This window comes from Xiphophorus maculatus, chromosome 2 (genome assembly GCF_002775205.1).
Source record: "Xiphophorus maculatus strain JP 163 A chromosome 2, X_maculatus-5.0-male, whole genome shotgun sequence".
Lineage (NCBI taxonomy): Eukaryota > Metazoa > Chordata > Actinopteri > Cyprinodontiformes > Poeciliidae > Xiphophorus > Xiphophorus maculatus.
The window spans coordinates 26093362-26109767 of NC_036444.1; the positions used below are offsets into that span (position 1 = coordinate 26093362).

Here is a 16406-nt window from a genome sequence, read left to right on the forward strand (position 1 = left end):
ACTTTGTGAAAAGTGTTTCGCTGTAAATCTGCAATTACAACAAGAGCTCTTGTGACCGATGGCTGCTATCCAATGAGTCTACTAGTTACTGCCTATTTCTTCATCCTTCTGATTTACTTCCTTAGAACCAAACCAGTATGAACCCAGCAGGTGAACATGTTGATAAAACCACAGATGGTCCCAGTGATGGGCAGCAGGATCAGCCAACACAGAGGCAGTGGAAACAATACAGCTGTGACATTCGTCTGAAACATTTCAGAAAGACCTCAACTCTGAGAGCTCATCAACGTACTCATGCTGGAAAAAAGCCTTATAGGTGTGACCAATATGTGAAGAGATTCAAAACTTCTGCAGGACTGAAGATTCATCGGTATACCCACACTAGAGAAAACCTTGCCCTAACAATGTAAGTAAATATCTGTCTACAACTGCATCGGAAACTGTTGTCACTGCTGTGCAAATAACATAAAGTCACATCTACTTTATATGTTATAAATGGTGTATGCTTGTTTGATGCAGATCTAAAGTAGAGAAACTACAGTTGGAAGAGAATACTGGCGTTGGCGAAGCAACGACGTCACTAGAAGAGGTTAGTTATTAAAAAATGTGGTAAACTGAGTACTGCTCAGTTTTCCTGTCCAGAGGCATTTCTTCATTGAGTTTGCATGTTATCTCTGTTCATGCCTGAGTTTTTCCTTGGATACTGACTTCAGTTCAGAACCATGACATCTACGTTAACTGGACTCTCTGAATTGATGAGAGACATAATTACAGATAGCTGGGCTGTTTTCTTGAAGACGTTTCACTTCTCGTTCAAAAAGCTGTTTCAGTTCTGAATCTTATCGGAAGTATCAGGCTTATAAGTTGTAATGAGAAACCATCACATTGATTATAGAGAATGAAGATATAGGCAATCTATTGAAATGATCCCACCACTTGTGGGAAGAGTAAATGAGGTTAGGTATAGAGCGCCCAGCTCTCTCTGGGAGACACAATTGTACAGTGGTTTCAATTACAAAATTTTCCAAGGTAAGACTTGATTCATGCTTTAACATAAAAAACACATAAAGGGAGAGACAATAATTAAATATTGGTGAGATAAATGGACTAAACTTAATTTATTATAGCATACAACATACATATTGGTCTACTGAAGAGACTTTAATGTCTTTAATATTTGTACAAAGTTTTTGTACTCTATAGTTACTGTCCATTTCTCCATCCTTCTGATTTACTTCCTTAGAACCAAACAAGTATGAACCCAGGCAAACAAGATTATAAACCCTCAGATGGTCCTAGTGAGGGACAACAGGATCAACCAACACAGAGGCGGCAGAAACAACACAGCTGTGACACGTGTCTGAAACATTTCAGGAAGATTTCGACACTGAGAGCGCATCAGCGAATCCACACTGGAGAAAAGCCTTATCTTTGTGGCCAGTGTGAAAAGAGATTCAGATGTGCTAAAAGATTGAAGGTTCATCGGCGTATCCACACTGGAGAAAAGCCTTATCTTTGTTCCGATTGTGAGAAGAGATTCAGATGTGCTAAAAGATTGAAGGTTCATCGACGTACCCACACTGGAGAAAAGCCTTATCTTTGTTCCCAGTGTGAAAAGAGATTCAGATGTGCTAAAAGTTTGAAAGTTCATCAGCCCATCCACACAGGAGAAAAGCCTCATCTTTGTACCTATTGTGAGAAGAGATTCAAATATTCTACAGGATTGAGGGTTCATCGGCGCATCCACACAGGAGAAAAACCTCATCTTTGTACCTATTGTGAGAAAAGATTCAGATGTACTAAGAGATTGAAGGTTCATCGGCGCATCCACACAGGAGAAAAACCTCATCTTTGTACCCATTGTGAGAAGAGATTCAGATGTGCTAAACAACTGAAGGTTCATCGGCGCATCCACACAGGAGAAAAGCCTTATCTTTGTACCCATTGTGAGAAGAGATTCAGATGTGCTAAAAGATTGAAGGTTCATCAGCGCAGCCACACAGGAGAAAAGCCTTATCTTTGTACCCATTGTGAGAAGAGATTCAGGTGTGCTAAAAGATTGAAGGTTCATCAGCGCAGCCACACAGGAGAAAGCCTTATATTTGTGGCTAATATGAGAAAAGATTCAGAAATTCTGCAAGACTGAGGCTTCATTGCTGTGTCCATGTGGGAAAGAATACCTAATCCACACAAGAGAACATTTGTCACAATAATATTTACAAGCATTCAAAATCAATTGTTATGTTGTCTCTTTTTGCAGTAAAAATCACACAGCTATTATACAAAGTCATCCTGTAAGCATCTCAGTCAATAGCGTAGAAGCTAACAAGCTGTTCACAAAACCATTTCCAGATACGTTTAAGCATTAAGTAGAAAATCTTACCTAATTGGAGCACAAATCCAAATTAATGTATGTGTGCGTGTGTGTGTGTGTGTGTGTGGGGGGGGGGGGGGTCGGGGGGGGTTAGCTTCCCTTAAAGATTCAAAAGATGGCAAGTGGGGAAGACAGTGGCAATACATGAAGGTGAAGAGATTTAATGTGAATTTTAGGGACACTGGAACCGTGCTCTGTCCTGAAGAGTTGTTAGCATAAAACTATTAAAAGACTGGAGTTCACACTCCAATAAATTAGGCTTACAAGAAGCTGCGATCTTAGTGAAATATGTATTTTTATATACAATGAAAAGTGAAAGTGCTCTGGTGATCATTAACAGGTAGTGTTGTGAAATTCTTAGTCTGAATTTACATGGCAAAAATTTCAAGGAAGACAAAATTACATGATGTTACCTGTAAAATTTGTGGTGACACGGTTTATAAAATGCCTACATGCACCTAATATTTCAAACACTTAACATCTCACTTTCAGTCGCTAGAAAACAGAAAACAGGGAGTGAAACAGTCTGGGAGGTGGTGGCTTCCGAAGATCAGGTGTTCAGATCAATCAGTTAAGTTTATTTCTATAACACATTTCAGCAACTGGGCAGTTCAACGCATTTTACACAATGAAACCACAAAAATACAGTCATCTCATGCAAGCAATTCAGTGATTTATAAATTAACAATATTTTAAAGACTATTTTCTTCAAAAATAGTCAGTGTAAGGACATTAGAACTGAGGGGATGTGCTCTATCTTCCTGGTCTAAGTGAGAATGCAAACAGCTGGATCGGATCAAAAACGTGTTGCAGCTGCATCACAAACAACGCAAACAACTCAACAAATGGACCTGAAAAATACTGCAACTGTAAAAAAAAAAATGAAGGAGAAGCAAAACTGGGGAAATGCTGCAAATGGCAAAACAACAAACAAACATAAAAACAGCTGACATTAAATGCTGCAAACTTTTTCTACAAAACATAAGTCCTCCAAACCACTAGGAGGAGTCTGGAGTAGGTAACAGTGCCTACATAAATATGCTGCTTTCCACAAATATTGCAAAAAGACTGATTGTTTGAAAATGACATAGCACACTTTTTCTTCTTTCTTCTTGATATCCCATTAAATCATGACATCCCGTCTTGATTGTAGACTGACTATGATCTTTTCTGAGTGACTGGTCCTATAAGATTTGTGGTCCTCTCCCCCCAGTGGGGCTGAGCACTTCCTTTTTGTTTGCAACATTTTTACTGTTTGCCGCGTTTTCCCCCTTGCTCCTATTTCCTGTGGTTCCAGCAATTTTGTTTGCATTTGTTTTGTTGATTGTTGGTTTTTGCTTCTAGGTTCTGTGACTGCAGTCTTATTTTGTTTGCAGCACTTTTCAGTTTCACTTCTTTTTTGTGTTTGTGCGTTTTGGAGTTCACACCATTCATATGTTTGCAGTGCATTTTGACGTTTCCTGAGCGTTTACACCGGTTGGCCACTGTAAAAAATAAAAAATAAAAAAAGACGGAATAATAGCACCATCTTATGGACAAAAAGCTTACTGCACCTGGTATTCCCAGATGCTCTCAGTGTGCGAATCGCAGACTGGCTCCCCCCTGAATTTGTTACATGCTTGATTTAATAAGATTTTTATTCGTCTCTGACTTTACAATATATTTTAATGGAAAATCATGGATCTCTTTCTATTAGCTTCCAGGTGATGTGACCAAAAAACTTCACTTTCTGAATATTTGAATTCATTTCCTTCTTTGTGTTAACATTTCATTGATAAAGAATCAGTTATTTCCAGTAGCTTTTAATGTGGATAAATTGCTAATGAGACAAGTCCATTTTTTATTAAATCAAGTTGTTTTCAAAGGACATGTGGGGCTGAAATAAACACACAATGTATTGATATTATTGAATAGAACAGTCATTTGATATCACTCAGATGTATTTCCTTTTCCTTCATGTGCAGTTTCAAAGGAGACTCCAGATATATTTTCTAATTCAAATTCAAATATGCTTCCATACTTTCCATTTTGGATTATTTTAAATTCACTATTTCAGTTGAAGGAAGGAGTTAGAAGAAATCACATACTTATGAGAAAATCCTAATAGTGGGGTCATGTGGAAATAGTAGTGGCTTTAAACTTTCTGCCCAGCAGAGGGAACTCCTAACTCTTTTTTTCATTTGATCAAATTTGAATCATCATCAAATGTGACAGCCCAGCCACGTTTCAAGTCTTAAAAAGTCTGCCCTGTTTTCCTCGACATAAAATATTCAGCAGCACGCAAGACATCTCCCAACCTTAAATTAAAAATGCTCATGTACCACATGTCTTTCCTTATACTTTGTTGTAAGGAGCTGTTTCTTGATAAAAATGCTCTGCTCTGTATGTGGATATACCCCAGGAATGCCTCGGATAACGCTCCCTAATCTGGGCGACAGCGCTCTCTTTCATTCACACTCTAGTTTGGACAAATTGTGTCACGGCTGCAAGACCAGCTGGTGTGTCTATCCAGTTTGGGAAGTTTTGCTGACCTACTTTCAAAATTCAAGAACAAATTAAAATGCCACTAAGCATGTTTGAGCATTTTGATGAGCAATTTCAATAACTTTCCATCCACAGAATGTTCAGTTAGTCTATCAATTGAATATTTATTTTAGTAATTGTCACTGACTTAAATAATAATATTCACGCCAGCATCCAGTTGTTGTTTTTGGTTGATGAGTTTACAGTCGAGTTTGGTATACAATTAAAAAAGATAGGACGGAGGAGGAAAATGACAACTAAAATAACAAATGTTGATAAAAAACAAAACACAAACTCTTTTTCTATTATTAGTAGAATGAATGGTTTAGGACAACAGATTGAACTTGCAGAACAGAAATAGATTTAAACCGTTTCCTGGGAATTACCTTAAAAAATTCAGGGAAACTCTAGAAAGGAAGACAAAGGGATCAGGCAGAACAGACAAAAACAGGCAGGAGGAAAAAAACACCAACAGCCAAAAAGGAGGACGCAAAACACGGTTTGAAATTTAAGGAACTATATAAAATGGCCAATATTGACTTAGACGTTTTATAGATGCTGCGGCTCAACAGTCTCCGTTGTGACTTGTTGAAAGTATCAAGCTAATCAACTTTACCTAAATTCTGTCAAAGGTTTTACCAAGTAATTCAAAGGAAAACCCACAAAAAGCACAAAGGCCAGACGTTCGATGATGTATCATACTTAAATAATAAGTATTAATATCTGTATAGACAATACTGACCCATCAGCATGTGGATTGTACCTTTGGCTTAGGCACAATGAGGAAGGCATTTGTTAAAGTGGTAATGAAATATGCGCTGATGCAGCAGGCAAATGGGAAAAAAAACTCTTATGCGTTCACCCAGCGGTGATATTTTCACCCTGCAAGGTCACACATCCTCCCGTCATTAAGTCATCTCCTCTGCCTGCTTGATTTGATAAACTGTGTGAGCAACAGCCGGGATGGGAAGATCTAAATCCCGTGATGAGGGTCACAGGCGGAGCATGTGATTCCCATGGAGATAAATCCCTGAGAAATGAGCCATGAGCGGAGGAGCATTGTTCACGTTGGGCAGTTTGAACAATATTTTAGGAATCCAACGTGAACTTTTTTTTTTCTTCGCTGTGTGGTTATGCGTCCAGGACTTAGATCCCTTTTTTGCCGCCCGTTGCTTTTGGTTTTATTTGTGTTTGAGTCACAGCAGGAAGTGAAGCTGGATTTGGTTTCAGTTGCAAGGTACTTTCTGGTAGTTGTCTGAAACCCGGTTGCGTTGGCTTTTTAGAAGAAGCTTAAGCAGAGAATACAGTGAGAGACTAGAACAAGAGACAACAGAATAGAGCAATATTTTAATTTTTATTTTTTTAAAAAGGCTAATTAGCTTGATGCCTTTTGTTTGAGCTTTATGATTTTTCAAATAACCATCTTTGTTGCTATAAAATAAAGCTGTAAACACCAAATCAGCTAATGAGGCGAATTGATTCAGCGTACACCTGACTATGGTTTTTCACTTCCACCTCTCTGTCGGTTTTTTAAAAACAAAAAATGATTCCAGCAGGTTCACAGTGATGTGAAACCTTTCTGCTAAGAAACACACTTCAAAGAAAATCTAAATTTCATTTAGGCCCCATCCACACAGAAACGTTTTGTTTTTCTAAAACGGGTTGTCGGTTTCAAAAACACTCATGTCCCAAAAAGGTTTGCATCCACTCCGAGAACGGCCCAAAACACCATTTCTGTTTTGTTTTTTTTACTCCTCCAGGCCTGTAAGTGGCGCTAAACACGGAGCGTGGGACATTCGCACGAGGCTAGCAGTAAACACAACAAGAACAGAAGAATGGCGATAGACAAAACGCTTGCTTTGTGGAACTCCTTGCAGAACATTAAATCTGCCTTTGTGTGGGACACGTTTGGGCTTATAGAGGTCGGGCTAATATGCAAGAGTTCTCACAAAATGTGCGACTTCCTTATCCGCACGCATACGCGAGAGCAAAAATATTCATTATTGAACCGTTTAAAAGAAAAACAAAACGTTTTGGATCCCCTAAAGCAGTTTCCGTGTGGTTGGGGGGCAAAAACAGTTAAAATCGTTCCCTTCACTTTATCAGTGGTGTCCAAAGTTGTCAATTTGGCAACTTTCAATTGTCAAATTGAAATTTCTCAATGGGCCACAAAATTTTCACGATCTTGTTTAAAATTAAAATAGAAAAAAAATAAATGATAATTATTATTATTATTTTTACCTGCAACTCAGCTTGATGTTTTAATGAAACATGCGAAGTAGTCTGATTTGACCAGAGTAAGAGATTTTCTTTAATAACAAGAACTAGTAGTAGAATAAACACACAATGTTGTCAGAAGAAAGTTGTCTGAATCAAAGCAAAGCTCCTAAAGTCCTAAAACTGACGATAATTTGACCCTGATGTCTTAAAAGATTACGTCCTATTTGTAAAACCGATGCCAAAGTTTAACTCCACAAGACGCTCAACCTTCCTCATTTTAATTATTAGTATTATTTTTCATGTTAGAGTCATCACAAAATTACTACTTTATTCAAAAACAATTCAGCCATCTTAAGCCAAGACAATATTTCTCAAATTTAAATAAAAAAGCCACATTCAAACAAAAAATATACAGAAATAAATTCAGTATGAGACAAAAGCAGCAAATGTCAGTTTTTTCCCTAAACATCGTAAAGGCAGCTGAACTTTGATTTCTGGGACTAAAACGAACGTTTGTGGTTTAAAGTGCAGTGTTGCAGAAAGAGTAGTTGAACTTTTTGCTATGTTCAACCACAAGTTCAAGTTCAAGTTCAAGTTTGTTCAAGTTTTTGCTACAACTTTATTCTGGTACTGCTACGTCTTTTTCCTTGTGTTTTTAAATCGGTCTTCTCATATTAAAACCACATTATTTTTGATTTACGTTCGTACAGCTATATTCTCGTAATATAATGACTTTATTCTAGTCATTTTATTTTTTGTTTGCGTGTGTTAGCCTAGCCCAAATACTCCGTTGTAGATTTCCGTGCATCATCCGTACCTGACTTGGCAAAGCAGATTTATCCCATGCCTGGATTGTTGTCCCTCATTCAGAGGGAAGCAAATGGCCGCACTTTGGACTTCCATAGAACTTACTGGGAATGAAACTTAAAATAAAAATAAAAAAACAGCATACAAGCTTACATGGGCACTACAGCAGCTTCCCATTTCACTGCTGCCTCACTCTCACAACCAAAGCTCTGTGCCTTCAAAAGCCCGGACTGCACCTTTAATGTCCTGTCGGGGTTTGTCCAATTAGTGAGTAGGTGGAGCACACAGGAGCAAACCTACCGGAACAGAGACACTTTCCTCCGCCTAACCTGAGTTGACACACGCGGGTGTGGGGGGGGAGCTGCTGGTTCTTCGCCTGAAGTTTTTCCAGCCACGGAAAAAGTCGAAAGGAGACGGAAAGTCGAAGCGGATGGTGCTGGAGGAACTTTCCCACATGATTGAGGTGTCGATACCGTCGCTGGAGAGGGAGGTGGACGAGTCCGGCAAGTCGAAGAAGGTGAGCGCGGTCCAAAATGACCGAAATTCAGCGGTGAGCGTTTTCAAGCTTATTGGGGAAAGTTTGAAAACGCTCACAGACAAACACGCACTTCCTCCTAATTGTTATTCTGTGCCGAAGAATGAAGCCGCATGGGGGCCAGGTGAGTCTTACCTGTAAGAAGAGGCGATTCAAGCCACGGCGGGTCCAAACTTTTCGTCTCGCGCGAGTCAAAATCGTCAAGTCCAAAGGACTCGCGTGCTATATTTCTATATTTTCAGAAAGATTTTACTGTGATTTTTTAAAATTTGTTTATTTAAAGCAGCTCAACAACAGACTAAGCAAATATTTAAAACTAATCAAATAGATATTTTTTGTGGAGACAGTAGTATGTAAATAATTGAAAATCTAGAACTTAAAACGGGGTTTGTCTCAAAAAATCTGATATATTCTTTCGGGCTCATTTGGGAGGGAAAAATCCTTGCAATTTCACCAATAGAAGATGATTTGGGACAGTTTGTCTTTAAAAATGTTTTATGTTTTTAGCTTAGTTTTATTAAATTAATGGAAGCAGATTTAGGTGCATGGAAAAATGCTTCTGAGCAAAAATCAGCATCTAGACGTTGTCCTATTTATTATAATATTAAAGAAAATCCAAAACGCTTTGTTACCTATGGCTTGTGTTGCTGCCAACAATGTAAATTGTGAAACCATTCTTATTTGCCGTTGATCATTTTTATTAATTGATAATAAAAAGCCTCCGTTTGCATCATCTTCAAAAAATGCCTGGCGTTTTATGCTTCTAAGCGTATTTCTGTATATTTTTCTGTTTTATATTTTGCAAGCCTGAATGTTTCTGTGGGTTCCAAACCAACAAGTGTGGGGTCTTGAGGGAGAAACTAACATGCGTAACAGACGTATTCATACAGTAGATCCTAAAACACAACAATACTTGCAGTTGCTCCCTTTTGGTAACGCTCAATTGTTAATCAATGAACAGGTTTCCATAGCTTTGGAGGCTTGATGTTGAAAGGTTTGGGGAACTGGCGGTATAATCCGCTTACAAAAATCATTGTTCATGCTGCCCTGGAATATAATGCAGCCTTTTTGGCTGAATGTCAAATCCCTGCTTTGACATTCAGCACCAGTTAAACCAGTTAGGAACTTGAATCACTGTCCCACTGTCTCATCAAAGACCTAAAGGACTAAATGTTTTATCGCGATATTTTGTGATATTATTGCAATATCCATCATTGTGACGATAAGAAATATTTGCTACTTTTTTAGGCTGTGACTGCAAACATACATAAGCACAAATATTGCTCTTGACAAACACACACATTTCTAATATGCTTCTTTAGGACACCAATAACATAAAGAGGTGAGATTAGTATCACTAAACTCACAGTAACAGCATTTAATCATAATTACAAATTTAGTGGTATTATTAGATACTGTCATTGAGTAATCAGTGAAGAAAATTGGGACTATTTTGTGAAGAAAATAGTCCCAACAAAACGGACAGTTCTGGGGGTATTTAAATGTCATTAATCAGGATGTATCATGACAACAGTGAAAACTATAATTTATCGTGATAACCGATACGATAAATGTCAATAGACACTAGGGCTATGCAAAGGGTAAATTCATAAAATGTTACCTCTACGTTGAATTAGCCGTTTAACAGAAGCTGCCGATTCATTTCCCATTTAAACTCAGAATTTCAAAACTTGCAGAGAAAATGATCATACTCTAATTATTGTTTGTTTTTAAACCCAATGTGACGCATTCAAGTTCACACTACAGAATTGTATTACAGAAGAACCCTGTGTGCAACGAAAACATTCCAACTAAAACCTGATATCTGAAGGAAATGTTTGTTTCTCACTCCCGGCTGACTGCTATGGACAGGAACAAAACTGTTTGCTGCGCTGCTCTTGTTAAACCAGCAGGCCTGTGAAAACAGAGCAATCATGCAGCACAGTTAGAAACCGCTGCAACTACAAGTCTGCTCTACAAAAGCCTTATTTTGTGCTGAAACTGAAGCAGAACCTGAGTAGATAAAAAAAACAGAATGGCTAAAAGGAACGTCTGTGCTTTCTAGCACACTGAAGGCTACTGTAATCACTGTGCCACATTCAGAGCTGCATGGCAGAAAAGCTAACAGAGGCACCAGAGTGAGGAATTTGGCTCACTGTCACAGTCAGACAGCCTGTGGTGCAGAAGGTGAGCGACTCGCCCTGCTTGTATCTTTTTATATTTATGGAAACAAAAGCAAAGTTCAACATTTATTGAATTCTTTTTTTCTCTCTCTCTCTCGGAAGCACTCTTTAAATTTTCTATTTATTTTTTGCGTATCTGCTGTTCAGTTCTGATGTCTTGTAAAGTCTAACAGGTCTGTTCAAATATTTGCAAATTACATTCTGATTTATTTAAAGTACTGTTACTTATGGCAACAGAAAGAGAAGCATGTGCAGCAAAAGTCTGCAGCTCTTTACCGCCTCCTGCTGGAGAGGCGAGTTGATTGTTTTTGCACTGACACAATCTGCTAAAAGAACGGTGGTGCCCAAAGTGGGTCCTGGAGGGCCGCCATCCTGCATGTTTTTTGTTCTCTCCATGGTGGAACTTAGCATGAACAAATCATTTATTTCCTCATGCTAATTTTCAAACTTTTTTTCTTCTGACTAATCTATCTTGGAAGAGTTGCACTTTTGTGAAGAAGTTGGATTTTTGATCATTTTTCTATATTTTCTTTTCCTTTTTGCAGCTTTTCAGAGTTGAAGTCTTGTTTAACGAAAGGAAACATTATGTACTCAGAAGAAACAGTGAATTCCAGACGCTCCACAGGAAGGTAATTTCAGACTTCCTTTTGTCCTGCCTTCTTAAATCTTTTGGAGGGTTTCATTTTGTTTTGTTTGTGTTCAGTATCTTTCGATGTTTAAAATCGGGCTGAAGAGCCGTAAAATAATTTGAACCACATTTGGGCTTCTGAAACCATCAAATAAATGATTTTTGTGTGTGTGCGCGCGTGTTATTGGGATGCCGGTAGCTTAAGAAGATCATCCAGACTCCGGATTTTCCGAGCAAAAGGAACCCCCATCTGAGGACCAAACCTCTGGAGCAGAGGCGGCAGGAGCTGGAAGATTACATCCAGGTAAGAAGGAGAGACTTCATATAATAAGAATGATAAAGTCCTGTTTATGTGGACCCCGTCTCTTGTTTCTACGATGGCATATCTATATCAGAAAAAAAGTACATTTCTGCCAAAATGAAGGCTCAGGCATTTTGAGATTCATCTCAGAAATTTTCTTGGGGGGGGAAAAAGGAAAAAAAAAAGCATGGAAATTTTTTTAATTCAAAAGTCTAAGTCTAAATCCATCTCCATCTAAGAAATTTTCTACAAAAAATTGGAAACTTCTAAGTTTCAAAAGTCAAAATTTTGCAGAAAATGAAATCTAATTTTGAGCCTCCACTTAGAGATTTATAGGAAAAATATGGAAATTTCTGAGTTTCAAAAGTTGAACATTTAAAAAGCTCAGAATTTTTCAGCTCAATCTCAGCAAAATGTCTACATTTACTTGGAAATCTCTGAGTTTGAAAAGTTGAAAATTGTCGACTTTTCACACGTAGAAGTATCCAAGTTCCTTCTAGAACATTTCTGAGGTTAACCTCAAAATTTCAGAGTTTTTCTGGCAGAAATTTACTGCTCTCTTTGTCTTGCCTGTCTACATCGGCCCTGACACGCCATCGTATGTTTTTCTCTCTGCGTCAGGAAATTATCTATCAAAACGAAGAAGTGCCTCAGGTGCTGCTGGACTTCCTCCACGTGAAGCACTTCCACACGGGGAACAAGATCAGCAGCGTCGAGTGAGTCCGGCAGCCTGCTCTCCTCCGGGAGCCGGCCGGCCGGCGATGCTGCATGCGTTGCTATATTTGTTGCCTCTATTTTCAGATTGGGGGCAATGCGGCAACATGATAAAACTTGAGAAACATTCCTCACGGCGGCCCCCCCCCCCGGAGCAGCAGCGACGGCTCAGATCGAGTCGTTGCTGTTTGTGGAAAATGGCGTCCGTTTAAAAGTAAAACGAAACCGTTCCATGTGAATGTAATATCTAATATTTTAATATTCTATTTTTTAGGTCACTGGATGAACTGGACAGTCAGGAATACAAGTAAGCTTTTACATTAAGAACAATCAGAAAAAAGGGGAGAAAAACCTAAATGACGATCACTTTAAGTAGTTTGTTAATCATTTAACACACACAACATTTAAACATGGTCACTCAAGCAGCTTCAATCAGCTGAGATGTCTCTGCTCCTTGACCCGAATAGAGAGAAAAAAAAGCTCCAAAATGCAAAAACGAGACCCGTGAACCATTAATATCAGATTGTATCACAGCCGTTTGAGTCTGTTATGTGTAAAACTCAAACTTTGTGAAATTTCAGGGGTTTTTTCTTTGATTCTTACTAGACCTGTCACTGTAACAAATTTTACTGGACGATAAATTGTCCCAGAAGTTATTGCGATAAACAATAATATCGTTGCTTTGGGACGGTTTTTAGGTAATAAAATGATAAGGACATATTCTCAAAGAACATTAAACTTACAATTTTAACAAACCTTTAACACTAGAACTAGAAGAAATTTTAAATTTCCAAAATAAAAAACTAAACAAACGAAATGAATTATGAAGTCTCCCTAAGCAAAATTGTCTTTAAAAATAAAAAAATCAAGACCAAAACACAAGACTGAAGACTTTAGTGATCCGGTGTTTGGTAGAAAGAGAAACAGAAAAGGACGAAACGATAAATTCTGCAAATGGAAATTATTAATACCGTTTTAATTTATCATGCAGTTAACTGATCTATTGTCACAGGCGCAATTGTGACCAGATTTGCCACATGTACGGGAAGAGAAATGGGCAATGATACCCCGGGGATAAAATAAAATCTGTACTTTTCAGCCGTGATGCTAATATTGATCATTTTTAATAACATGCCGGTTCCAGAAGAGTAACAGTCAGTATCAGTCATTTATTTACAATTATTGTTTGCTGGTGAGAGGTAAACGATGTAACAAAACTGTTGTACTGAAGCAACCGTTTTGGATAACGAACTCTCAGTGATGGGAATCATTAAAATAAACTTTTTCCATCATAGTAAATACAGCAAAATGTAATAAAACGCTATATTTGTATCTGGAAACTTAACTTAAATGAGTGTTGGAGGCACTGAGGCGACCGTCAACATGCATCCTGTTTGCTTTGAACTCAAACGGGGGCAGAAGATGTTCACCTCGTGTCCGTGGCGACGGCAGACCAGGAATGTCCTGAAAGCGTTTGTGGCTCAGAGCGCAGATGGAATGCGGTTCCGGGGCTGTCGTCGTGGCTACCCCGCTTCTCGGTCATTTGATGACGCAGCGCGGCACAAACCAGACACCGTGACACACTTAGGAGCCGCTCCGCTGGCCTGATGCTTTCTGCACCAAACTGCGTCCCGTAAGGCAGTACGCTGCTGCACCAAAGCACAGAGTGCATCCGGAAGCATAGTTAGGTTTTTATGTTTGTGTCAACATCTGTTACGACTGTGCGTGTTTAAAGATGAAGTCGGACACTTCTCTACTCGCTGAGCATGGGCAACGTGGCTTAAAAGTAAAATCTGATTTTCTACTTTCATCTTTTTTTGTTAGTTTTATTTGCTTGCTTTCTGTTCTAAAATTAGAGTATATCTTTATTTCAATCATCACTATGCTGAGTTGGACGACGTAGCTACGAGAATTTTTGTGTAGTTGCGAGAAATGTAGCAATTGCTCAACGCAATTTTACCAGAAAAAATTGTCTTAAAACGACGAGAAAAAAGTTGTTTTAAAGGAGAAAAAAATCTCACTTCTCAGGATTTGACATGACCGCCTCAGTTTGTGTAGCTCCTTCTTCGAAACAACACAATTGTTTCAAAATCCTGATTATTTAATGCTTATGTATTAAAAGATTAAGTTTATCAATTAAGTGTTGAGTATTACCTGTAAAATTTATACCAAAGTCTAATTTCACAAGATGCTTCACATTCCACATTAAATTTTTTTGTAGTAGTTCTCATAAAATTACAACTCTATTCAGTTAATATTATGAGTTTATTTTTGTATTATTTTGACTTTATTGTCGTAGAGCTGTATTGTTGTACTATTAGGACTTTATTCTCATAATTAAAAAAAACAAACAAACATTGTATCTTGACCCTTCTTGTTTTGTTGCAGAGTTGGCCTGAATTCAAAGTTTAAATAAATAGAAGCTGTAAAACACTCTTGTGAAACAAGATGGCCGCCTTGGGTTTGCTGACATCACTCTGAACTATGGAAACCCAAACAGTGCATTGTTGGGGGGGAGGGGGGGAAATACATAATTTTAAAATTTTCTTTCAAAAAATAAATCTTAAAAGACAAAATAATTCAAGAATAAATAAAACTGATTTCTCTCCGAGTCCAACTACTGCCTTTAGTTTCAATATGGCAGATGAAGGTTACTGTTTCGCTGAATCGATTACTTGCGTTTCCGCCTTTCGTTTCCACAGTTACCATTTACCACATCAACGGGTTCTGGGCTTCTTCCAGGATCCTTATCTGCCAGGCAGCTCCTCAGGTAGCTTTGAAACGACTTGTCAGAGCGACGGTCTGTGTTCAGATGAAACAAACCCTGCTCTTTCTCGCAGGCCTCCCGGACATCGTGGTGGACGGAGTTCTGCAGGGTTTCTACCCCCGGGACGTCCGGGTCAGCTTCAGCGCCTCCATTCTCCCTGACCACGACGCCTGACAGGCAGCACGGTCCAAAGACCCAAAACGGGCAGAAATATGGCTACGTTTCAGCGAATTGCAGCATCGTCGAACGGTTCATTTGACTCAGGAGAAGAAGTTCATGAGACATTTCAAGCTCATTTTGGTCATTGTGACTTGAATCAGATTCAGTTTCTCTGAAAACCTGAATAATATGCACACAAAAGCTTAAATCAACTTGGGTCTTCTTCCAGACACTGAGCTTGATTTTTGAAAATGAGAGGCTTTTTCTAGAAGATTTTTGTTTCTTACTTTTGTTGGATTGGCTAATATATGGCAAAATGCAACAGCTCTTTTCACACAAACTGCATCAACGAATCAAAACAAAGCAACAAATGAGCTAGGCGCTGTCAATATTCCATTTCACCTTTTTTTTCCCCCTTCCACTGAACTTTCCATCAATATGTTTTGACACAGCACTCTTCTTAATAAAGGATTTTAACGACTGTCTGCTGGACAACTGTCAAGCTGGGAGTCTTCACTGTGATCGAGAGGCCATGATGTAAACACAATGTCAGTTTTGCTTAGTTTTTTTTAACAAGTTTCATGTAATATTCACATTTTTTTGAAATAGAAAATTGTGTTTTCATTCAGTGTAAGCTCTAATCACCAAACAGGCTTAAACAAGGTTACCCAGGCAACAACACTGCAGCAGTTTCTGAGCTAAATTACTGAAATGCATAAAACTTTTCAACACACTTTTATTTTATGGAGATGCAGCAGTGAAATGGAAATGCCATTTGTATCCATTGAGGCAAATGTCAGAATCGAGGATTCAAGGCAGCGAAGCCGGGACAGGAGCTGCGTGTTTTTACTTGAACGTTGCTGTCTCGTTATTTTAAAGATGTTTTGGTTTACATTTGTCCCAATCAAGCATTTGACCCAACAAAGCTGGTATGTGGGGCAACAAAACCAAAAGCAAACGTTGTGCTGTTTTTAACAGCCTTTAGATGCAATGTGTTTTTAAAATCAAATGTTTGTCTTTTTTGGTTTTTTATTATTTGCATGATTTTTATTTTACATTTAAGTTTTAATAAATCATTCAAAAAGGTCCCAATTTGTGTTTTCCCCCCACACACTTTTAAACGTTTAATTTTCGCTGCTTCCTTCTGGTGGAAGACGAGCCCCAACATGTAGGTTAGACAGGAGGCGCTTGCTCA

General features: G+C 38.4%; 2 protein-coding genes across 2 annotated transcripts; both read left to right on the top strand.

The window, feature by feature from the left end:
• Window positions 1–528: 528 nt before the first annotated feature.
• LOC102224516 (zinc finger protein 709-like) lies at window positions 529–2169 on the top strand. Its single transcript, XM_014472996.2, has 2 exons — window positions 529–589; window positions 1244–2169. The coding sequence occupies exon 2, from the start codon at window positions 1256–1258 to the stop codon at window positions 2144–2146; it is 891 nt and encodes a 296-aa protein (XP_014328482.2). The 5' UTR covers window positions 529–589; window positions 1244–1255; the 3' UTR covers window positions 2147–2169.
• Window positions 2170–8220: 6051 nt separating this feature from the next.
• Window positions 8221–15776, top strand: LOC102224772 (sorting nexin-24-like). The gene is made up of 7 exons (XM_005810256.2): window positions 8221–8441; window positions 11188–11271; window positions 11470–11574; window positions 12193–12287; window positions 12560–12592; window positions 14988–15055; window positions 15126–15776. The coding sequence occupies exons 1-7, from the start codon at window positions 8355–8357 to the stop codon at window positions 15224–15226; spliced, it is 573 nt and encodes a 190-aa protein (XP_005810313.1). The 5' UTR covers window positions 8221–8354; the 3' UTR covers window positions 15227–15776.
• The last annotated feature ends 630 nt before the right edge of the window (window positions 15777–16406 follow it).

Bases quoted from the DNA above. Each gene is read 5' to 3' on its own strand.
- LOC102224516 (XM_014472996.2), top strand. From the start codon at position 1,256: ATGAACCCAGGCAAACAAGATTATAAACCCTCAGATGGTCCTAGTGAG.
- LOC102224772 (XM_005810256.2), top strand. From the start codon at position 8,355: ATGGTGCTGGAGGAACTTTCCCACATGATTGAGGTGTCGATACCGTCG. The intron at 8,442-11,187 runs GTGAGCGCGGTC...TCCTTTTTGCAG, and splicing joins AGTCCGGCAAGTCGAAGAAG to CTTTTCAGAGTTGAAGTCTT. The intron at 12,288-12,559 runs GTGAGTCCGGCA...TCTATTTTTTAG, and splicing joins AACAAGATCAGCAGCGTCGA to GTCACTGGATGAACTGGACA.